This window comes from Argentina silus (assembly GCF_951799395.1).
Source record: "Argentina silus genome assembly, chromosome: 15".
NCBI lineage: Eukaryota > Metazoa > Chordata > Actinopteri > Argentiniformes > Argentinidae > Argentina > Argentina silus.
Genome location: NC_139669.1, coordinates 17,796,639 through 17,820,948, shown reverse-complemented (window position 1 = coordinate 17,820,948; position 24,310 = coordinate 17,796,639). Strand labels below are relative to the sequence as shown.

The 24,310-nt window shown below is 42.9% G+C and overlaps 2 protein-coding genes and 1 pseudogene across 3 annotated transcripts; all 3 read left to right on the top strand.

The window, feature by feature from the left end:
• Positions 1-6,662: 6,662 nt before the first annotated feature.
• Positions 6,663-9,666, top strand: LOC310816083 (protocadherin gamma-A11-like; the record flags this gene model as incomplete). The annotated part of the gene is made up of 2 exons (XM_083686090.1): positions 6,663-9,005; positions 9,637-9,666. The coding sequence occupies exons 1-2, from the start codon at positions 6,666-6,668 to the stop codon at positions 9,664-9,666; spliced, it is 2,370 nt and encodes a 789-aa protein (XP_083542216.1). The 5' UTR covers positions 6,663-6,665.
• Positions 9,667-13,633: 3,967 nt separating this feature from the next.
• LOC310816082 (protocadherin gamma-A12-like) lies at positions 13,634-15,356 on the top strand (annotated as a pseudogene). The gene is made up of 2 exons: positions 13,634-13,657; positions 14,104-15,356. The product of its transcript is annotated as a protocadherin gamma-A12-like (transcript).
• A 1,914-nt stretch (positions 15,357-17,270) lies between these two features.
• Positions 17,271-19,715, top strand: LOC310816081 (protocadherin gamma-A11-like; the record flags this gene model as incomplete). Its single annotated transcript, XM_083686089.1, has 1 exon — positions 17,271-19,715. One exon carries the CDS (start codon positions 17,271-17,273, stop codon positions 19,713-19,715), a length of 2,445 nt encoding a protein of 814 aa, XP_083542215.1.
• Positions 19,716-24,310: the final 4,595 nt, after the last annotated feature.

Below are 24,310 nucleotides of genomic sequence, written 5' to 3'. Positions count from 1 at the left end.
AGCTCAGTTGGTTAGAGCGTCGTGCTAATAACGCGAAGGTCGCGGGTTTGATACCCGTACTGGCCAACTGATTTTAAGGTCCCCCTGCAGCAATGTTGAAATTATCACTCCCTTAACTCCTTGGTTGAAGTGACTGTCATATTCCCTCATCAAGTCTCGATTTAGATCGTCAACATCAACCATACACAAGATGGAGGGAGACCTTCAACATCGACCTTTAACCAATAGATCCCTGGCCCTTCTAATGGCTATTTTGCTGATCATCAACTTCGTTTTCCAAACGAGACGTTTGTCTTAGATAGGGGCCTATTAGAGATGAACAGCGTGATCAATGTGTATCCGGTATATTGCATGGCCGGTTAGCTCAGTTGGTTAGAGCGTCGTGCTAATAACGCGAAGGTCGTGGGTTCGATACCCGTACTGGCCAACCCTTTTTAAGGGACCTATGCTCCTATTCATCTTGACCTGCCTAAACTCCTTGCTCGAAGTAACTGTCCCATTCCATCATCAAGTCAAGATAGAGACCTTCAACATCGACCGTTAATCTATAGATCCCTGGCCCTTCTGATGGCTATTTTGCTGATCATATTCCCTTGCAATATCAACATCAGATAAATAATCTTTATAGGAGGTTCAGAGAAAGTCACACTCCATATCCAAACATTTACTGTGAACCATTGTTTCGACACACACATTATGCGTGCCTATAGTGAGAATAAAATATGACTACTGATCTCCGTGCTGTCCAGTCAATAACGCAGTGGCATGTCCCTCAAAATAAAGAAAGAATGCGGGCATCGATTCCGCTGCATCTCGCATGCTAAGCGAACGCTCTACCATTTGGGGTAATTGCCCTTCCAATACAACATCTGAAATAGTTTCCAAAACGCATTTTCAACGGTCATGCTACACCAAACGCGCGAAATCCACGTCCGTGAGACGAGCGCGTTACGGAGTTGATACGTTGTATTGTATTCAATATTACCTGCTACACCAGCGTAATCATCTCTGATAGAGATTAGACTGCATAATATCCTTATTACCTTAATTCTGCCGATATGAGTAGGTTATTGAAAGCCCTCTTTGGGCAGTACGATTAACTTTTTTTTTCTCTATATGAAATCACGTCTTTACCCATAAAATGTTTATTTTCGGGGGTGTAACTTGATTTGGTTCTTTTCTCAGTTCATGACATGTTTTCAATTTGGTGATGAATGTCACACGTGCTTAGAGAGAGACTTGCTGCAAATTTCGTGCTCTATATTACTACAACATTTACTTTGTTGGACAGACATGCTTGAAATGTTGTCTTCCTCTTAAAAGTTTTTTTAAATTAACACGTTAGGCCTTTGTTATAATAGGAGATGATGGGTTTACACCTGATGGAGGTAGCCTACATCAACAAGAGATGCATTGAGAAGTGTTCTGGTTTTCAGATACTACAATAAGTGGTACGATTTTGCCCAAGTGTTCCTGTCCGTGGTTCTGAACGCCTTATTTCCTTGAGAGGTGTGTTATGGATGTGAGGTTTAAGACACAGTTATCCCGGTGTTATGACCACATACAATGTCTGACGTATTTCTATGCAGTTTCTCAGATTACGGGTTGTCATGCTGGCTGAAGTAGGCTATAACATCACTGTACTTTAAAGATTTGTATTTCTAAGCAATTCTGCAGCCCTTTGCCCCTTTCTCATTTTCTGTAACTGTATTTACTTTTTTTTTTCTTCCAGTATGTTATTTTGAAGGCCTAGGCTTTTGAGAATGAAAGTTACATTTGAGGAAGTAGTGCATTTGTTGTTTTCGCCTGAAGTTGTTTCAGTGTTGTTTTATGTGGTTCTCAGCATAAACTGAGGGCCAATAGATGTGTCCAATACACACATTTGAACAATTAAATCAATGCAAATGTTCCTGGGTACTCACTGTGTCACTGTTCACCAGTTGAGGTGGAATGCTGTCTTCTCTGCCCACTGGTGTTGACGAATAACAATCTGAGGTCTGACACATCTCAGGACTGATAGATTTTCACTGTAAATTGTGTCTGGTCAGTATTGTTTTAGTAGGGTAAGACATCAATTGTGAATTTCAATCGATCAAGCAACGTCTAAGCAGAAATATGTTCAGCCTTTCTCCAGTTTTGTTATGGAGTGAAACTTGTCAAACATGCCATAAACCTGCAGATAGTAACTTACTGAGACTAGTTTGGACATTTTGTCGGGGGTTCGTACAGATTATAGCCTGTTGATGTGATTGCTGCATATATGATTTATACAACTGGGTGTTTCGATACATAACCTACTTTTAGCTCATACGAACAGACTAGTTTTTTTTACATAACTAACAACGTGGTTTTAGAGAAGGTTAGCCCTACCATGAGAGATGTTTGAGCATGTACTTTTAAAGAATGAGAGGAGGTGCGTATATGTGTCCTCTCGTTTGCTTTCCCTCTTCATGGAACTAAAATCACAACTGAATGGGACCATTGTTGTTATGTACCTCCATGAAGTCTCATGTTTTCAGTTAGATTTATTTATGTTCGTCATACTTCATGAACATTGCTCCAATAAGGGTAGTAAGCTGAAATAGCTTGAGTCATATTTGTTGAAGAATTTGCTGCTTACTTTCAAAAGATAACATGATTTATTTAACAGATTAATAATCGTGTAATACTTGAAGAGTACTCACAGTGTCGCTGTTGACCAGCTGAGGTAGAATATAGATACACTCACAAGTCACTATATTAGGAACACCTGTACATGGTGTGGGGAATGTTTTCTTGGCACACTTTGGGCCCGTTAATACCAATCAATCATCGCTTGAATGCCACAGCCTATTTGATTGTTGTTGCTGACCATGTGCATCCCTTCATGGCCACAATTTACCCATCTTCTAATGTCTACTTCCAGCATGATAATGCAACATGTCACAAAGCGAAAGTCTCTAACTGGTTTCATGAACATGACAATGAGTTCAGTGTTCTTCAGTGGCCTTCCCAGTCACCGGATCTGAATCTAATAGAACACCTTTGGGATGTGGTAGAACGGGAGATTCACAGCTTGAAAGTGCACCTGAAGAATCTCCAAGAATTGCATGATGGATAGAAATCACTGATATGAATGACAATCCACCTGAGATTTATCTCAAATCGCGTCACCTGGTACAGACATGGGCATTATTAATGTGCACTCTGAGACTCTGAAAATAACTGACAGGTCCGCTGCTCCATTCAACAAAACGTTCCTTTTAAGCTTGTGCCATCCATCACAAAATGCTATGCTCTGGTCACCACGGGCGAACTGGAATCTGAAGACTTGTAAACCTTGGCCTCTCTCAAAACAGAGAATGTTGGAGAATGCGGGCATCGATCCCGCTACCTCTCGCATGCTAAGCGAGCGCTCTACCATTTGAGCTAATTCCCCTTCGTCTAATTCCCTTTTCAACGCCAGAGCAAAAGTGATCTCAAGAACGCAAAGTACACCCGCTTTCGGTTTCCAAAACCACTGTTAATCAGTAACGACATGGCCGGTTAGCTCAGTTGGTTAGAGCGTCGTGCTAATAACGCGAAGGTCGCGGGTTCGATACCCGTACTGGCCAACTGACTTTAAGGTCCCCCTGCTGTAATGTTGAAATTATCACTGCGTTAACTCCTTGGTTGAAGTGACTGTCATATTCCTTCATCAAGTCTCCATTTAGATCTTCAACATCAACCATACACAAGATGGAGACCTTCAACATCGACCGCTAACCTATAGATCCCTGGCCCTTCTAATGGCTATTTTGCTGATTATATTCCCATGGAGTATCAACATCAGATAAATAATCTTTAGAGGAGGTTCAGAGAATGTCCCACTCCATATCCAAGCATTTACTGTGAACCATTGTTTCGACACACACATTATGCGTGCCTAGAGTTCATGAGAATAGAATATGACTACTGATCTCCATGCTGTCAGGTCAATAACGCAGTAACATGTCCCTAAAAATGAAGAAAGAATGCGGGCATCGTTTCCGCTGCATCATAAGTAAATTTACTGTAAAGACGATAGGCCTAATAGGCCATACCTTTTTGCAATTTTCAATGTTTTCGTCCGGAAGTAAAAGTTTGAGAAATGTACTGTATTTCATTGTATTTCATATTGAATTTGCTAATAGGCGTAGGTGATTTAATCAACTTCCCTTTCCAAACGAGACGTTTGTCTTAGATAGGGGCCTATTAGAGATGAACGGCGTGATAATTGTGTATCACCCAGATTGTGTCTCAAAAGGTAAAAGAGATCTTTACGCATTCTACACCTTTACCATTGTTCGTCAGGATAAAAAGAGCCCATCATCCGGTATTGCGCATGGCCGGTTAGCTCAGTTGGTTAGAGCGTCGTGCTAATAACGCGAAGGTCGCGGGTTCGATACCCGTACTGGCCAACCCTTTTTAAGGGACCTATGCTCCCATTCATCTTGAAAAAAAACCTGCCTAAACTCCTTGCTCGAAATAACTGTTCCATTCCATGGCCAAGTCAAAATAGAGACCTTCAACATCGACCGTTAATCTATAGATCCCTGGCCCTTCTGATGGCTATTTTGCTGATCATATTCCCTTGCAATATCAACATCAGATAAATAATCTTTAGAGGAGGTTCAGAGAAAGTCACACTCCATATCCAAGCATATACTGTGAACAAATGTTTCGAGACACGCATTACGCGTGGCTATAGTTTATGAGAATATAATATGCCTACTGATCTCGGTGCTTTCCAGTCAATAACGCAGGTTGCACGTTAAGTAGGTCTCTCTCAAAATTATGAATGGGGAAAAAAAGAATGCGGACATCGACCCCGCTACCTCTCGCAGGCAAAGCTAGCGCTCAACCATTTGAGCTAATTCCCCTTTCAATGCAATACGCAAAGTGATCTGTACAAGCATGTTAAGCCTTAAAAGTCCTGAGACACCACGATCGTGGGACTAGCGTGTTACGGAGTTGATTCATTATATTCAATTCAATTTTAACATTATAGGCCTACACAATGCATATAAATATGCCTACACGTTTAACTCCACGTTACACATGTAAAGACCACTGATTTGAGTTCAATCTGAAGACTTGTAAACCTTGGCCTCTCTCAAAACAGAGAATGTTGGAGAATGCGGGCATCGATCCCGCTACCTCTCGCATGCTAAGCGAGCGCTCTACCATTTGAGCTAATTCCCCTTCGTCTAATTCCCTTTTCAACGCCAGAGCAAAAGTGATCTCAAGAACGCAAAGTACACCCGCTTTCGGTTTCCAAAACCACTGTTAATCTGTAACGACATGGCCGGTTAGCTCAGTTGGTTAGAGCGTCATGCTAATAACGCGAAGGTCGCGGGTTCGATAACCGTACTGGCCAACCGATTTTAAGGTCCCCCTGCTGCAATGTTGATACGTTATATTCCATTCAATGTCACCTGCTCCAACAGCGCGATCATCTCAAATAGACACTCGACTGCGTAAAGTCCTTGTTACTTTCATTTTGCGGTTATGAATAGGCTATTGAAAGCCGTCTTTGGGCAGTTCGATTTACTTTTTTTTTGTTCTATAAGAAATCACGTCTTTACCCTTAAAATGCTTATTTTGGGGAGTGTAACTTCATTTGGTTTCCATTCCAATTTCATTTCGTTTTCAATTTGATGAATGTCTGACCTGCTGTTGCAAATATCGTGTCCTATATTACCACAATATTTACTTTATTGGACAGATATGCTTGAAACGTTGTCATACGCATGGCTCAAAAGCCTTTTGGAATGAATACGGTTGGCCTGTAACATGGGTTGTTGAGATCTCTGTAGCATGATGTTGTATCATCTCACCATCTCACTATCTATTGACTCATTGTTTCGCATGTAGGCTGTGTTTACGTTTGACAATGATCAATATGTGTATGCCTTTATTAGTTGTGGATGGATTCATGCTGGAAGGTGATATATTCATGAGCGATGAAGTATTGTATGTAATTAATTTGCGAATGCCCCCTTCCCCTCGAGCGAAGGGTCGCTGTACATGGTCTTGAAGCCTTCGCCGAGGCGGTTGTGGGGTCAACAAGTTATCTCTATCACGGTTTCCTGGCCACATTGAAGATGTTTTCGCTCCACACTTTTTCGGTGATCTGTTGTGTTGATACAAATGTAGCTGATTTAGTTTGAATATTTGTATTTTATGCAGATGTCTGCCCTTGAGTCACTTACTGTTACTCTATATTCTGTATTTCCTGTGCGAGTGAGTCAATACATAGCCTTGCCGATCTCAACATTTTGAAGCAGTGTTTTTGGCCGTAAGTGGGTTGTAGGTTTTCTCTGGTTCTCTGATATATCCAGTCATGCACGTTGAGAAACATATAATGTCATGAATACTCACGGTGTCGCTGTTCACCGGCTGAAATTTAATACACTCTTCTCCACCCACTTATTTGACGAATAGAATATTGAGGTCTTCATCTTTTGTTGTAGAACAGGAGGCGGTATATTAGACTTGCATTATTTTCCTTGTGTATTTTCTTGATCAAACAAAACCTATTTCCGGGGAACATTTTCATCCATCGATTTCATACAACGATAGGCCTCCTGTATAAGCATAACTGCATTCTAAGGATGAGGCACAAAGGATTCACGTTGCAAATATGCGGTTTTGGTGTCCTTGTTATGTTGCAGTACGTCTATGGAGACGTGAGCTATTCTTTCCCGGAGGAGATGAAACGCGGATCTGTGATTGGAAATATAGCCAAGGATCTCGGTGTGGAGGCGAGCAGACTGTCCGTTCGTAAAGCTCGCATTGATACCGATGAAAACAGCAAACCGCTTTATGACATTAATATGAGTACCGGAGATTTGATTGTGGCACAAAGGATTGACAGAGAGGAGCTATGTGGAGAAAAGGTGTCATGCATGCTTCAATGTGAGTTGGTCCTAGAGAGTCCACTAGAATTGCATCGTATATCACTTGAAATCCAGGATATTAACGATAACGCACCAATTTTCCCGAAGGATATAATCAAACTGGAAATCAGAGAATCGTCTGGAAAAGGGTCACGCTATCGTGTGAACGCAGCACATGACACGGATATAGGACAAAACGCTGTTCAAAGCTACACATTACAAAGGAATAACCATTTCGTTTTGAGTGTTCAAACGAATACAGTTGGTAGTAAATACGGTGAGTTGGTTATAGATAAAGAACTCGATCGTGAGCAGCAGCACGAGTTGAAATTATTGCTCACAGCGATGGATGGTGGCACTCCGCAGAGATCAGGTACTGTAGTCATACACGTCACTGTACTGGACGCTAACGATAATGTTCCAGTGTTTAGCCAGGCCGTCTATAAAGCCAGTGTGCCTGAAAACTCTCCTTTAGGCACTGTAGTGGTTACAGTCAGTGCTACGGATAGAGACGAGGGAGGAAATGGAGAAGTGACGTATGATTTCAGTCGCATTTCTGACAGAGCTAGAAACATATTTACTTTGGATCACAAAACTGGAGAAATTACAGTAATCGGAGGAATAGATTATGAAAAAGAGTCGAAGTATGAAATGCTTATTGAGGGAAAAGATGGATTTGGACTTTCCTCAGATACTAATGTTATCATAGACATTACTGACATAAATGACAACGCACCTGTGATAAATCTAAAATCTCTGACTAACCCCATACCTGAGAACGCGTCACCTGGTACAGAGGTGGGCATCATTAATGTGCAGGATAGAGACTCTGAGAATAACCGACAGGTCCGCTGCTCCATCCAAGAAAACGTTCCTTTTAAGCTCGTGCCATCCATCAAAAACTACTATTCTCTGGTGACAACGGGCGAACTGGACCGAGAACTAGTGTCTGATTATAACATTACAATCACCGCCACCGACAAGGGCTCTCCGCCTCTGTCCTCCTCTAAAACTGTTCAGTTATCTGTAGGTGACGTCAACGACAACCCACCTGTGTTTGAGGAACAATCCTATAGTGCCCACGTGACTGAAAATAACAAACCTGGCTCCTCCTTGTCCTCCGTCACTGCACGAGACCCTGACTGGAGACAAAACGGTACAGTGATTTATTCTCTTTTGCCCGGTGAGGTCAACGGTGCTCCGGTGTCCTCGTATTTATCAGTTAACGGAGACACGGGGGTGATCCACGCTGTCAGGTCCTTTGATTATGAACAGTTCAGGAGTTTTAAAGTCCACGTCATGGCCAGAGACAACGGTTCTCCTCCTCTCAGCAGCAACGTGACCGTTAGTGTCTTCATAACGGATGTGAATGACAACTCTCCTCAGATACTATACCCCGCCCCGGACGGAAACTCCTTCATGACCGAGCTGGTCCCCAAAGCTGCCCACGGGGGCTCTCTGGTTTCCAAGGTGATAGCGGTGGACGCGGACTCCGGTCAGAACGCCTGGCTGTCCTATCATATAGTCAAATCCACTGATCCGGGACTTTTCACTATTGGTCTCCACAGCGGAGAGATCAGGACACAGCGGGACATTTCTGAATCTGACACCATGAAACAGAACCTTATTGTGTCAGTGAAAGATAACGGACAGCCCTCTCTCTCTGCGACCTGTGCCATGTATTTACTTATTTCTGACAACTTGGCAGAAGTGCCAGAACTGAAGGATATGTCTAATGATGAGAGCAACTCCAAACTTACTTCTTATCTGATCATCGCGCTGGTGTCCGTCTCTACCTTTTTCCTAACGTTCATTATTGTCATCCTGGCCGTGAGGTTTTGCCGCAGGAGAAAGCCCAGACTGTTGTTTGACGGAGCGGTCGCAATCCCTAGCGCGTATCTCCCTCCCAACTACGCTGAGGTGGATGGCACGGGAACCCTCCGCAGCACTTACAATTATGACGCGTACCTGACGACGGGTTCGAGAACGAGTGACTTCAAGTTCGTCAGTTCTTATAATGACAACACTCTGCTGGCTGACCAGACTCTGAGAAAAACTCCTACAGACTTTGTTGAAGCATTTGAGGAGTCCGAGGGGTCCCTAGAGGTATGTCTTTGCTATACGTATAAACGGTTCCTTATTCGTTATAAGTTTACACCAAATATGAACGTAATGATAATACATGGCCAATAGGTATTTTATTATGCTATCTTCTCTCCCAATTCCATTTTTTCAAAGTAGTGCTTCTAGTGTTTCGAAATGTCATCAAAACAGCTAAAATCTCTCATTCTATAACAAATTCAGTCCACATTTTGCGGGTTTGATACGATATTGAGTTTTATAACCTATTGGTTGTAATATCCAGGAGTGTTGGTGTTGTACATTATGGATTTGCTATTGTGGAAGAGATGAGACGTGCTTTGAAATGTATTTCGATGGAGCGAACAGAGAGGAAATGTATGTGCCCATAAATGGGAAGCCAGTTAATATCCATGGTTCTACAATCACACAAAAAACCTTTTTGGGTTGGTCAGGCTCTCTGTGACAGGTTTTTAAAAACACTTATTGTCGGTTTATTGAGAACACTTTTGAACATAAATGCTACGTGCTTTGCTAAATCACTGAATTGTAATTTCAATGTACTTCCTGAAATGACTGAATTGGAATTACACTGACCACAACCCAGCTAACCCTGTGAGAGTTTTATCCTTTTGTTTCGTTTGTTTTTCTTCGTCAGTTCGAACAATTACCACACTCTGCTCGCTGACCAGACTCTGAGGAAAAATAGACTGGAGAATGCGGGCATCGATCCCGCTACCTCTCGCATGCTAAGCGAGCGCTCTACCATTTGAGCTAATTCCCCTTCGTATACTTTTCAGTCCTACGCCAGTGCTAATGTGAGCTACTTTTATGTCTACATACTCGCTTTCGTTTCATTAAACTAACTATAAACTGTGATTTCCATAGCAACATGGCCGGTTAGCTCAGTTGGTTAGAGCGTCGTGCTAATAACGCGAAGGTCGCGGGTTCGATACCCGTACTGGCCACTGGTTTTAAGGTCCCCCTGCAGCAATGTCGAAATTTCCACTGCGTTAACTCCTTGGTTCAAGTGACTGTCATATTCCCTCATCAAGTCTCCATTTAGATCTTCAACATCCACCGTACACCTATAGATCCCTGGCCCTTCTAATAGCTATTTTGCTGATCATATTCCCATGGAGTATCAACATCAGATAAATAATCTTTAGAGGAGGTTCAGAGAAAGTCCCACTCCATATCCAAACATTTACTGTGAACCACTGTTTCGACACACACATCATCACACACACAATCGTGCCTATAGTTTATGAGAATAGAATATGACTACCACTCTCCGTGCTGTCCAGTCAATAACGCAGTAGCATGTTCCTCAAAATAAAGAAAGAATGCGGGCATCGATTCCGCTGCATCTCGCATGCTAAGCGAGCGCTCCACCATTTGGGTAATTGCCCTTCCAATAGGTGAAGTAGTTTCCAAAACGCATGTTATACCTAACAGTCATGCTACACCAAACGCGCGAAATCCACGTCCGTGAGACTAGCGCGTTACGGAGTTGATACGTTATATTGTATTCAATGTTACTTGCTACACCAGCGTAATCATCTCTGATAGAGATTAGACTGCGTAATATCCTTATTACCTTAAGAAATATTATCAATATGAGTAGGTTATTGAAAGCCCTCTTTGGGCAGTACAATTACTTTTTTTTCTCGATAAGAAATCACGTCTTTACCCATAAAATGTGTATTTTCGGGGGTGTAACTTGATTTCGTTTCCCTTCTAAGTTCATGAAATTTTTTCAATTTGGTGATGAATGACACACGTGCTTAGAGAGACTTAGAGAGACACATTTCGTGCTCTATATTACTACAACATTTACTTTGTTGGACAGACATCCTTGAAATGTTGTCTTCCGCTCCAAAGAGTTTTTAAATTAATACGTTAGGCCTTTGTTACGATTGGGGATGATGGGTTTACACCTGATGGAGGTAGCCTACATGAACACGAGATGCATTGTAAAGTGTTTTGGTTTTCAGATATTACAATAAGTGGTAGGAGTTTGCCCAAGTGTTTCTGTCCATGGTTCTGAACGCCTTATTTCCTAGAGATTGGGTGTGTTATGGATGTGAGGTTTAAGACACAGTTATCCCCGTGTTATGACGTCATACAATGTCTGACATTATTCTATGCAGTTTCTCAGATTGCGGGTTGTCATTCTGGCTGAAGTAGGCTATTACATCACTGTATTTTAAAGATTTGTATTTCTAAGCAATTCTGCAGCCATTTCTCATTTTCTGTAACTGTATTTCCTTTTTTTTTTCAGTATGCCATTTCGTAGGCCTAGGCTTTTGAGAATGAAAGTTACATTTGAGGAAGTAGTGCATTTGTTGTTTTCGTCTGAAGTTGTTTCAGTGTTGTTTTATGTGGTTCTCTACGTAAACTGAGGGCCAATAGATGTGTCCAATACACACATTTGAACATTTAAATCAATGCATTTGTTCCTGGGTACTCACTATGTCGCTGTTCACCAGCTGAGGTGGAATGCTGTCTTCTCCACCCACTGGTGTTGACGAATAACAATCTGAGGTCTGACACATCTCAGGTCTGATAGATTTTCACTGCAAATTGTGTCGGTCAGTATTGTTTTAGAAGGGTAAGACATCAATCGCGAATTTCAATCAATCAAGCAACGTCTAAGCAGAAATATGTTCAGCTTTTCTCCATTTTTGTTATGGAGTGAAACTTGTCAAACATGCCTTAATCTTGCAGATAATAACTTGCCGAGACTCTTTTGGGCATTCTGTCAGGGTTCGTACAGATTATAGCCTGTTGATGTGGTTGCTGCATACATTATTCATGCAACCCGGTGTTTCTATGCAAAACCTACTTTTAGCTTATACGAACGGACTAGTTTATTTTTTTTCAACAATGTAAATAACTAACAATGTGGTTTAGAGAAGGTTAGCCCTACCATGAGAGATGTTTGGACATGTACTTTTAAAGGATGAGAGGAGGTGCGTATGTGTGTCCTCTCGTTTGCTTTCCCTCTTCATGGAACTAAAATCACAACTGAATGGACCATTATTGTTATGTACCTCCATGAAGTCTCATGTTTTCAGTTAGATTTATTTATGTTTTTCATACTTCATGGACATTGCTCCAATAAGGATTGTAAGCTGAAATAGCTTGAGTCATATTTGTTGAAGAATTTGCTGCTTACTTTCAAAAGATAACATGGGGGGTGAATAAGTTCCAAGTTTGTATCATGCATCAGTCTATTTAACAGATTAATAATCGTGTAATACTTGAAGAGTACTGACAGTGTCGCTGTTCACCAGCTGAGGTAGAATATAGATACACTCACAGAACACTATATTAGGAACACCTGTACATGGTGTGGGGAATGTTTTCTTGGCACACTTTGGGCCTGTTAATACCAATCAATCATCATTTGATTGTTGTTGCTGACCATGTGCCTCCCTTCATGGCCACAATTTACCCGTCTTCTAATGTCGACTTCCAGCATGATAATGCAACATGTCACAAAGCGAACGTCTCTAACTGGTTTCATGAACATGACAATGAGTTCAGTGTTCTTCAGTGGCCTTCCCAGTCACCGGTTCTGAATCCTATAGAACACCTTTAGGATGTGGTAGAACGGGAGATTCACAGCTTGAAAGTGCACCTGAAGAATCTGCAAGAACTGCATGATGCAATCATGCCATCATGGACCAGAATCTCAGGAATGTTTCCAACATCTTGTGGAATCAATGGCACGAAGAATTGAGGCTGTTTTGAGAGCAAAGGGAGGCCCTACCCAGTATTAGTACAGTGTTCTTAATTAAGTGATTTGTGAGTGTATACCTCTGCACACTTTATTGTTGTATTCAAAGCTCGGTATTTGCCATTGTGCCAATTCCGTGGAAATGGTCAAACCACTATTTTGTTTATGGCATGGTTAAGATTTACTTGGGATACCTTTATTCATAGAGATTGTTACCAGTAGGCCCGTTTCTGATCGATTTCAATATACTGTGGATGTTCTGTTGTTTTCTAAAATGTGACACAAAGGATTCACGGTGACAGGCCTGGTCATCGGATTTTCTTTCTTCCTTCTTACGATGCATATGGAGACGTGAGCTATTCTATCCAGGAGGAGATGAAACGCGGATCTGTTATTGGAAATATAGCCAAGGATCTCAGTCTGGAGGCGAGCAGACTGTCTAATCGTAAGGCTCGTAGTGATACTGAAGGCAACCTCAAACGTTATTGTGACATAAATCTGAGTACCGGGGAATTGATCATTGTGGAGAGGATTGACAGAGAAGGGCTTTGTGGCTAGAAGGCCTTGTGCGATTTAAAGCAGGAACTTGTGTTGGAGAATCATTTGCAGCGACAATGAATTAGTCTTCATGTTCAAGATATCAATGAGAACTCCCCACAATTCAAAAATTATATTATCAAAATGGAAATAAGTAAATCTGCAGATAAAGGTGCACTTTTTTCACTTGATGAGTCACTCGATGCAGATATCGGAGAGAATTCTGTTCAGAGCTACACACGACAGAGAAATTAGCATTTTGGGTTGGATGTTAAAGCGGAAACTGGAAGAAGCAAGTACTGTGAGTTGGTATTAGACAAGGAGTTAGATCGTGAAAGTGAACAGGAGTTAAAACTGATGCTCACAGCGATGGATGGTGGCAGTCCGCAGAGGTCAGGTACTGTAGTCATACACGTCACTGTACTAGACGCTAACGATAATGCTCCAGTATTTAGCCAGGCCGTCTATAAAGCCAGTCTGTCTGAAAACTCTCCTTTAGACACTGTAGTTATTAGCGTGAGTTCAAGTGATTTAAATGAGGGTTCAATTGTAAAGTCACGTATGACTTAAACTATGTTTCAGATGAAAATATTAATGTATTTTCTCTCAACCATAAAAGAGGTGAAATTAGAGTAATTGGGTCAATAGATTATGAGGAGGAGTCGTCATATGAAATGCAGATCAGTGCTAAGGATGCTTTAGGGTTGGCGTCATACTCGACCGTGATGATAGAAATCATTGATATGAATGACAATCCACCTGAGATTTATCTCAAATCGCGTCACCTGATACAGACATGGGCATTATTAATGTGCACTCTGAGACTCTGAAAATAACTGACAGGTCCGCTGCTCCATTCAACAAAACGTTCCTTTTAAGCTTGTGCCATCCATCACAAAATGCTATGCTCTGGTCACCACGGGCGAACTGGACCGAGAAGTAGTGTCTGATTACAACATTACAATCACCATCACCGACAAGGGCTGTCCGCCTCTGTCCTCCTCTAAAACTGTTCAGTTATCGGTAGCTGACGTCAACGACAACCCACCTTTGTTTGAGGAACAGTCCTATAGTGCCCACGTGACTGAAAATAACAAACCTGGCTCCTCTGTGTCCTCCATCACTGCACGAGACCCTGACTGAAGACAAAACGGTACACTGATTTATTATCTTCTTGCTTCGGTGTCCTCGTATTTATCAGTTAACGGAGACACAGGGGTGACCCACGCTGTCAGGTCATTTGATTATGAACAGTTCAGGAGTTTTAAAGTCCACGTCATGGCCAGAGACAACGGTTCTCCTCCTCTCAGCAGCAACGTGACCGTTAGTGTCTTCATAACGGATGTGAATGACAACTCTCCTCAGATACTATACCCCGCCCCGGACGGGAACTCCGTCATGACCGAGCTGGTCCCCAAAGCTGCCCACGGGGGCTCTCTGGTTTCCAAGGTGATAGCGGTGGACGCAGACTGTGGTCAGAATGCCTGGTTGTCCTATCATATAGTCAAATCCACTGATTCGGGACTTTTCACTATTGGTCTCCACAGCGGACAGATCAGGACACAGCGGGACATTTCTGAATCTGACACCATGAAACAGAACCTTATTGTGTCAGTGAAAGATAACGGACAGCCCTCTCTCTCTGCGACCTGTGCCATGTATTTACTTATTTCTGACAACTTGTCTGAAGTGCCAGAACTGAAAGATATGTCTTATGATGAGAGCGACTCCAAACTGACCTCATATCTGATAATCGCGCTGGTGTCCTAGCCGTGAGGTTTTGGCGCAGGAGAAAGCCCAGACTGTTGTTTGACGGAGCGGTCGCCATCCCCAGTGCGTATTTTCCTCCCAACTATGCAGAGGTGGATGACACGGAAACCTTCCGCAGTACTTACAATTATGACGCGTACCTGACGACGGGTTCGAGAACTAGTTACTTCAAGTTCGTCAGTTCTTACAATGACAACACTCTGCTCGCTGACCAGACTCTGAGAAAAACTTCTATTGACTTTTTTGAAGCATTTGACGAGCCCGAGGGGTCCCCAGAGGTAGTCATTACTGTAAAGCTATTCACATTTCTGAAAGTCTCAAAGTAAGAGATTTTTCATGACAAACTTTTAAATGACAATTTTGACATTGCTAAGAAGTGAAGCTGCCCTCAGCTGCTCGCAATATTCCACCAGGACGAGCCAACACACTTTCAGATCAAAACTTTATAGGCCTACAGAATGTATATAAATATGCCTTCACGTTTAACTTCATGTTAAACATGTAAACACCACTGATCTCAGTTCAATCTGAAGACTTGTAAACCTTGGCCTCCCTCAAAAGAAAGAAGTCTGGAGAATGCGGGTATTGATCCCGCTACCTCTCGCATGTTAAGCGTGTAGGCAAAAGTGATCTCAAGAACGCAAAGTACACCCGCTTTCGGTTTCCAAAACCATTGTAACGACTTGGCCGGTTAGCTCAGTTGGTTAGAGCGTCGTGCTAATAACGCGAAGGTCGCGGGTTCGATACCCGTACTGGCCAACTGATTTTAAGGTCCCCCTGCTGCAATGTTGATACGTTATATTCCATTCAATGTCACCTGCTCCACCAGCGCGATCATCTCAAATAGACACTCGACTGCGTGAAGTCCTTGTTACGTTCATTTTGCGGTTATGAATAGGCTATTGAAAGCCGTCTTTGGGCAGTTCGATTTACTTTTTTTTTGTTCTATAAGAAATCACGTCTTTACCCTTAAAATGCTTATTTTGGGGAGTGTAACTTCATTTGGTTTCTATTCTAATTTCATTTCGTTTTCAATTTGATGAATGTCTGACCTGCTGTTGCAAATATCGTGTCCTATATTACCACAATATTTACTTTATTGGACAGATATGCTTGAAACGTTGTCATACGCATGGCTCAAAAGCCTTTTGGAATGAATACGGTTGGCCTGTAACATGGGTTGTTGAGATCTCTGTAGCATGATATAAGCCTTCCTTTGTTATGATTAATAGTTGCACTCTCCTTGTGTAACAATCCTGTTCATCACGCTCTCCGTCCTGTTCGTGTGTCCTGAAAGCTCTCTCAGGAATAATATCAATTATTTCCCTTTAAATGTTTATTTATATTTATATTCAACTATGCTTGTTAGTTTGGTTTCCATTTTGACGAGTCAATTACATGTATTGCTCTTGATAATGAATGTTGAGTTGTATCATCTCACCATCTCACTCTCTATTGACTCATTCTTTCACATGTAGGCTGTGTTTCTTACAAGGGTGCAGGCCTTTAACGTTTGACAATGATCGATATGTGTATGCCTTTATTAGTTGTGGATGGATTCATGCTGGAAGGTGATATATTCACGAGCGATGAAGTATTGTATATAATTAATTTGCGAATGCCCCCTTCCCCTCGAGCGAAGGGTCGCTGTCCATGGTCTTGAAGCCTTCGCCGAGGCGGTTGTGGGGTCAACAAGTTATCACTATCACGCTTTCCTGGCCACATTGAAGATGTTTTCGCTCCACACTTTTTCGGTGATCTGTTGTGTTGATACAAATGTAGCTGATTCAGTTTGAATATTTGTATTTTATGCAGATGTCTGCCCTTGAGTCACTTACTGTTACTCTATATTCTGTATTTCCTGTGCGAGTGAGTCAATACATAGCCTGGCCGATCTCAACATTTTGAAGCAGTGTTTTTGGCCGTAAGTGGGTTGGAGGTTTTCTCTGGTTCTCTGACGTATCCAGTCATGCACGTTGAGAAACATATAATGTCATGGATACTCACGGTGTCGCTGTTCACCGGCTGAAATTTAATACACTCTTCTCCACCCACTTATTTGACGAATAGAATATTGAGGTCTTCATCTTTTGTTGTAGAACAGGAGGCGGTATATTAGACTTGCATTATTTTCCTTGTGTATTTTCTTGATCAAACAAAACCTATTTCCGGGGAACATTTTCATCCATCGATTTCATACAACGATAGGCCTCCTGTATAAGCATAACTGCATTCTAAGGATGAGGCACAAAGGATTCACGTTGCAAATATGCGGTTTTGGTGTCCTTGTTATGTTGCAGTACGTCTATGGAGACGTGAGCTATTCTTTCCCGGAGGAGATGAAACGCGGATCTGTGATTGGAAATATAGCCAAGGATCTCGGTGTGGAGGCGAGCAGACTGTCCGTTCGTAAAGCTCGCATTGATACCGATGAAAACAGCAAACCGCTTTATGACATTAATATGAGTACCGGAGATTTGATTGTGGCACAAAGGATTGACAGAGAGGAGCTATGTGGAGAAAAGGTGTCATGCATGCTTCAATGTGAGTTGGTCCTAGAGAGTCCACTAGAATTGCATCGTATATCACTTGAAATCCAGGATATTAACGATAACGCACCAATTTTCCCGAAGGATATAATCAAACTGGAAATCAGAGAATCGTCTGGAAAAGGGTCACGCTATCGTGTGAACGCAGCACATGACACGGATATAGGACAAAACGCTGTTCAAAGCTACACATTACAAAGGAATAACCATTTCGTTTTGAGTGTTCAAACGAATACAGTTGGTAGTAAATACGGTGAGTTGGTTATAGATAAAGAACTCGATCGTGAGCAGCAGCACGAGTTGAAATTATTGCTCACAGCGATGGATGGTGGCACTCCGCAGAGATCAGGTACTGTAGTCATACACGTCACTGTACTGGACGCTAACGATAATGCTCCAGTGTTTAGCCAGGCCGTCTATAAAGCCAGTGTGCCTGAAAACTCTCCTTTAGGCACTGTAGTGGTTACAGTCAGTGCTACGGATAGAGACGAGGGAGGAAATGGAGAAGTGACATATGATTTCAGTCGCATTTCTGACAGAGCTAGAAACATATTTACTTTGGATCACAAAACTGGAGAAATTACAGTAATCGGAGGAATAGATTATGAAAAAGAGTCGAAGTATGAAATGCTTATTGAGGGAAAAGATGGATTTGGACTTTCCTCAGATACTAATGTTATCATAGACATTACTGACATAAATGACAACGCACCTGTGATAAATCTAAAATCTCTGACTAACCCCATACCTGAGAACGCGTCACCTGGTACAGAGGTTGGCATCATTAATGTGCAGGATAGAGACTCTGAGAATAACCGACAGGTTCGCTGCTCCATTCAGCAAAACGTTCCTTTTAAGCTCATGCCATCCATCAAAAACTACTATTCTCTGGTGACCACGGGCGAACTGGACCGAGAACTAGTGTCTGATTACAACATTACAATCACTGCCACCGACGAGGGCTCTCCGCCTCTGTCCTCCTCTAAAACTGTTCAGTTATCTGTAGCTGACGTCAACGACAACCCACCTGTGTTTGAGGAACAGTCCTATAGTGCCCACGTAACTGAAAATAACAAACTTGGCTCCTCCGTGTTCTCCGTTACTGCTCGAGACTTAGACTGGCGACAAAACGGTACCGTGATATATTCTCTATTACCGGATGAGGTTTACGGTGCCCCGATGTCCTCGTATTTATCAGTTAACGGAGACACGGGGGTGATCCACGCTGTCAGGTCGTTTGATTATGAACAGTTCAGGAGTTTTAAAGTCCACGTCATGGCCAGAGACAATGGTTCTCCTCCTCTCAGCAACAACGTGACGGTTAGTGTCTTCATAACGGATGTGAATGACAACTCTCCTCAGATACTATACCCCGCCCCTGACGGGAACTCCTTCATGACCGAACTGGTCCCCAAAGCTGCACACGGGGGCTCTCTGGTTTCCAAGGTGATAGCGGTGGACGCGGACTCCGGTCAGAACGCCTGGCTGTCCTATCATATAGTCCAATCCACTGATCCGGGACTTTTCACTATTGGCCTCCACAGCGGAGAAATCAGGACACTGCGGGACATTTCTGAAACTGACACCATGAAACAGAACCTTATTGTGTCAGTGAAAGATAACGGACAGCCCTCTCTCTCTGCGACCTGTGCCATGTATTTACTTATTTCTGACAACTTGGCTGAAGTGCCAGAACTGAAAGATATGTCTTATGATGAGAGCAACTCCAAACTGACCTCTTATCTGATCATCGCGCTGGTGTCCGTCTCTACATTTTTCCTAACGTTCATTATCGTCATCCTGGCCGTGAGGTTTTGCCGCAGGAGAAAGCCCAGACTGTTGTTTGACGGAGCGGTCGCCATCCCCAGCGCGTATCTCCCTCCCAACTACTCAGAGGTGGATGGCACGGGAACCCTCCGCAGCACCTACAACTATGACGCGTACCTGACGACTGGATCGAGAACTAGTGACTTCAAGTTCGTCAGTTCTTACAATGACAACACTCTGCTCACTGACCAGACTCTGAGAAAAACTCCTACAGACTTTGCTGAAGAACTTGACGATTCCGAGGGGTCCCCAGAGGTAGGCATTACTATAAAGCTATTCAAATTTCGGAAAGTCGTAGTGTCACGGTAAGATATTTTCTTATAACAAACCTTTCAATTACAAGTTTGACATTGCTGAGAAGTGAAGCTGCCCTCAGCTGCTCGCAATTATTCCACTAGGACGAGCCTAAAACACTTTCAGATCAAAACGTTTATTAAAATTGTAGGCCTACAACAATGCATATACGGATAACATCACTGCATAGTTTGTACACATTTGAAACATTTGTACACGTGAACCTACACGTCTAGCTCTGTGTAATAATAAAGCTAGGACTCCCTCAAAACAAGAACCAATAGCCGGATAGCTCAGTTCGTTAGAGTTGTCCAGTTGTCCAGTCAATAACGCAGTAGCTTCTTCAGTAGGTCGTGCCCAAAATAACGAATGGAGAATGCAATCATCGATCCCGCTACATCTCGCATGCTAAGCGAGCGCTCATTTGAGCTAATTCCCCCTTCAACAACAATAGCTACATTGATTTCAACAACGCATGTTATACCCAACAGTCCTGTTACACCAGACGCGTGAAAACCACGTCCGTGAGACTAAAGTGTTACGGAGTTGATACATTATATTGTATTCAATGTTACCTGCTACACCAGCGCGATCATCTCGAATAGACATTCGACTGAATAATGTCCATGTTACGTTCATTTTGCGGATATGAGTAGGCTATTGAAAGCCCTCTTTGGGCAGTATGATTTACTTTTTTATTTCTTTTCTCAATAAGAAATCGCGTCTTTACGCGTAAAATGTTTATTTTGGGGGGTGTAACTTGATTTGGTTTCCATTCTAAGTTCATAACATGTTTTCAATTTGGTGATGAATGTCACACCTGCTGAGACTTGATGCAAATATCGTGCTCTATATTACTACAACATTTACTTTGTTGGACAGATATGCTTGAAATATTGTCACACGCACGGCTCCAAAGTATGTTTAAATTATTGCGGCAGGCCTATACCTTTGTTATGATAGGGGATGATGGGTTTACACCTTATAGAGGTAGCGTACATGAACAAGAGATGCACTGAGAAGCGTTTGGATTTCAGATATTACAATCAGTGGTAAAAGTTTCCCTAAGTGTCGCTGTCCGTGGTTCTGAGCGCCTTATTTCCAGGAGATTCGGTAGTTTATGGATGTGAGGTTTTAGACACAGTTATCCCGGTGTTGTGGCCGCATACAATGTCCGACGTTATTCTATGCAGTTTCTCAGTTTACGGGTTGTCATGCTGACTGAAGTTATTACATCACTGTATTTTAAAGAAGTGTATTTCTAAGCAAGTATGCAGATCTTTGCCCCTTTCTCGTTTTCTGTAACTTCATATAGTTTTTTTTTCATCAGAATTCCTTTACGTAGGCCTAGGCTTTTGAGAATGAAAGTTACATTTGACGTAATAGTGTATTTTTGTCTCAGGTGGTTTCAGTGTTGTTTTATGTGATTCTCTGCGTAAACGGGTAAACTGAGGGCCACTAGATGTGTCCAATACACACACGTGAACGCATGCATTTTTTCCTGGGTACTCACTGTGTCGCTGTTCACCAGCTGAGTTGAAATACCGTCTTCTCCACCCACCGGTGTTGACGAATAACAATCTGAGGTCTTATACCGGGCTGCAGAAAAGGGGGAGACGGACGCATAAGCGGTAGCATTAGCTGTAGCATTGTGTTGAGTATTATCCGATCAGATAAACAATATCAAAACATTACATTGATAATAGCATATCCTATCAAGTATAGGCCTTTACATTACCATCGCGTGATGACGATGGGACACAAAGGATTCGGACTGCAAAGATGTGGCTTGGCTTTCTTTCTTCTTGCGCTGCACTCCGTCTATGGAGACGTGAGCTATTCTTTTCCGGAGGAGATGAAACGCGGTTCAGTGATTGGAAATATAGCCAAGGATCTCGGGCTGGAGGCGAGCAAACTGTCCGCTCGTAAGGCTCGTATTGATATCGAAGGGAACAGCAACCGTTATTGTGACATTAACCTGAGTACCGGTGATTTGGTTGTGGCCGAACGGATTGACAGAGAGGGGCTTTGTGGCGAAAAGGCTGCGTGCGTTTTGAAACAAGAACTTGTGTTGGAAAATCCTTTAGAGCTACACCGTATTAGTCTTCATGTTCAAGATATAAATGACAACTCCCCCGAGTTTAACGACGATATGACAAATATAGAAATAAGTGAATCGGCAGATAAGGGCGCTCGTTTCTTATTAGATGAGGCCCATGACGCGGACATAGGACAAAACTCTGTTCAGAGCTATACTATTCAAAGGAATGATCATTTCGTATTAAATGTTGATAATAGTAATACTGTTCAGCTTGTCCTAGAGAAAGAGCTCGATCGTGAACAAAAGCAGGACATGACATTATTGCTCACAGCGATGGATGGTGGCACTCCGCAGAGATCAGGTACTGTAGTGATACACGTCACTGTACTGGACGCTAACGATAATGCTCCAGTGTTTAGCCAGGCCGTCTATAAAGCCAGTCTGCCTGAAAACTGTCCTGTAGACACTGTAGTGGTTAGAGTGAGCGCTACGGATGCAGATGAGGGGGTGAATGGAGAGGTAACGTATGACTTTGGTCATGTTTCAGAAGATGTGAGGAAAATATTTACAATCGACCGTAAATCCGGAGAAATTAGAGTTGTTGGCACAATCGACTTTGAAGCAGTTTCATCATATGAACTGCGTATGAAAGCGAAAGATGGTTTAGGGTTAGCCTCATCTGCCAAAGTAATTATAGAAATAAGTGATGTAAATGACAACGCACCTGTAATAAATCTAAAATCTCTGACCAACCCCATACCTGAGAGCGCGTCACCTGGCACAGAGGTTGGCATCATTAACGTGCAGGATAGAGACTCTGAGAATAACCGACAGGTCCGCTGCTCCATTCAGCAAAACGTTCCGTTTAAGCTCGTGCCATCCATCAAAAACTACTATTCTCTGGTGACCACGGGCGAACTGGACCGAGAACTAGTGTCTGATTACAACATTACAATCACTGCCACCGACGAGGGCTCTCCGCCTCTGTCCTCCTCTAAAACTGTTCAGTTATCTGTAGCTGACGTCAACGACAACCCACCTGTGTTTGAGGAACAGTCCTATAGTGCCCACGTGACTGAAAATAACAAACCTGGCTCCTCTGTGTGCTCCGTTACTGCTCGAGACCCTGACTGGAGACAAAACGGCACGGTTATTTATTCTCTTTTACCGGGCGATGTTAACGGTGCTCCGATGTCCTCGTATTTATCAGTTAACGGAGACACGGGGGTGATCCACGCTGTCAGGTCCTTTGATTATGAACAGTTCAGGAGTTTTAAGGTGCACGTCATGGTCAGAGACAACGGTTCTCCTCCTCTCAGCAGCAACGTGTCCGTTAGTGTCTTCATAACGGATGTGAATGACAACTCTCCTCAGATACTATACCCCGCCCCGGACGGGAACTCCTTCATGACCGAGCTGGTCCCCAAAGCTGCCCACGGGGGCTCTCTGGTTTCCAAGGTGATAGCGGTGGACGCGGACTCCGGTCAGAACGCTTGGCTGTCCTATCACATAGTCAAATCCACTGATTCGGGACTTTTCACAATTGGTCTCCACAGCGGAGAGATCAGGACACAGCGGGACATTTCTGAATCTGACACCATGAAACAGAACCTTATTGTGTCAGTGAAAGATAACGGACAGCCCTCTCTCTCTGCGACCTGTGCTATGTATTTACTTATTTCTGACAACTTGGCAGAAGTGCCAGAACTGAAGGATATGTCTAATGTTGAGAGCAACTCCAAACTGACCTCTTATCTGATCATCGCGCTGGTGTCCGTCTCTACCTTTTTCCTAACGTTTATTATTGTCATCCTGGCCGTGAGGTTTTGCCGCAGGAGAAAGCCCAGACTGTTGTTTGACGGAGCGGTCGCCATCCCCAGCGCGTACCTCCCTCCCAACTACGCAGAAGTGGATGGCACGGGAACCCTCCGCAGCACTTACAATTATGACGCGTACCTGACGACGGGTTCGAGAACTAGTGACTTCAAGTTCGTCAATTCTTACAATGACAACACTCTGCTCGCTGACCAGACTCTGAGAAAAATTCCTACAGACTTTGTTGAAGCATTTGAGGGGTCCGAGGGGTCCCCAGAGGTAAGCATTACTGTAAAGCTATTACAATTTCTCAAAGTCTCAAAGTGTCAAGATAAGAGATTTTTTCATCACAAACCTTTCAATGACAATTTTGACACTGCTGAGAAGTGAAGCTGCCCTCATCTGCTCGCAAATATTCCACCAGGACGAGCCAACACACTTTCAGATCAAAACTTGTATTAACAATATAGGCCTACACCATTCGTATAAATATGTCTACACGTTTAACTCCACGTTACATATGTAAAAACCACTGATCTGAGTTCAATCTGAAGACTTGTAAACCTTGGCCTCCCTCAAAACAAAAAGTCTGGAGAATGCGGGCATCGATCCCGCTACCTCTCGCATGCTAAGCGAGCGCTCTACCATTTGAGCTAATTCCCCTTCGCCTAATTCCCTTCCCTACGCCAGAGCTAAAGTGATCTCAAGCACGCATTGTACACCCGCTCTCGGTTTCCTGAACTAATAACAAACC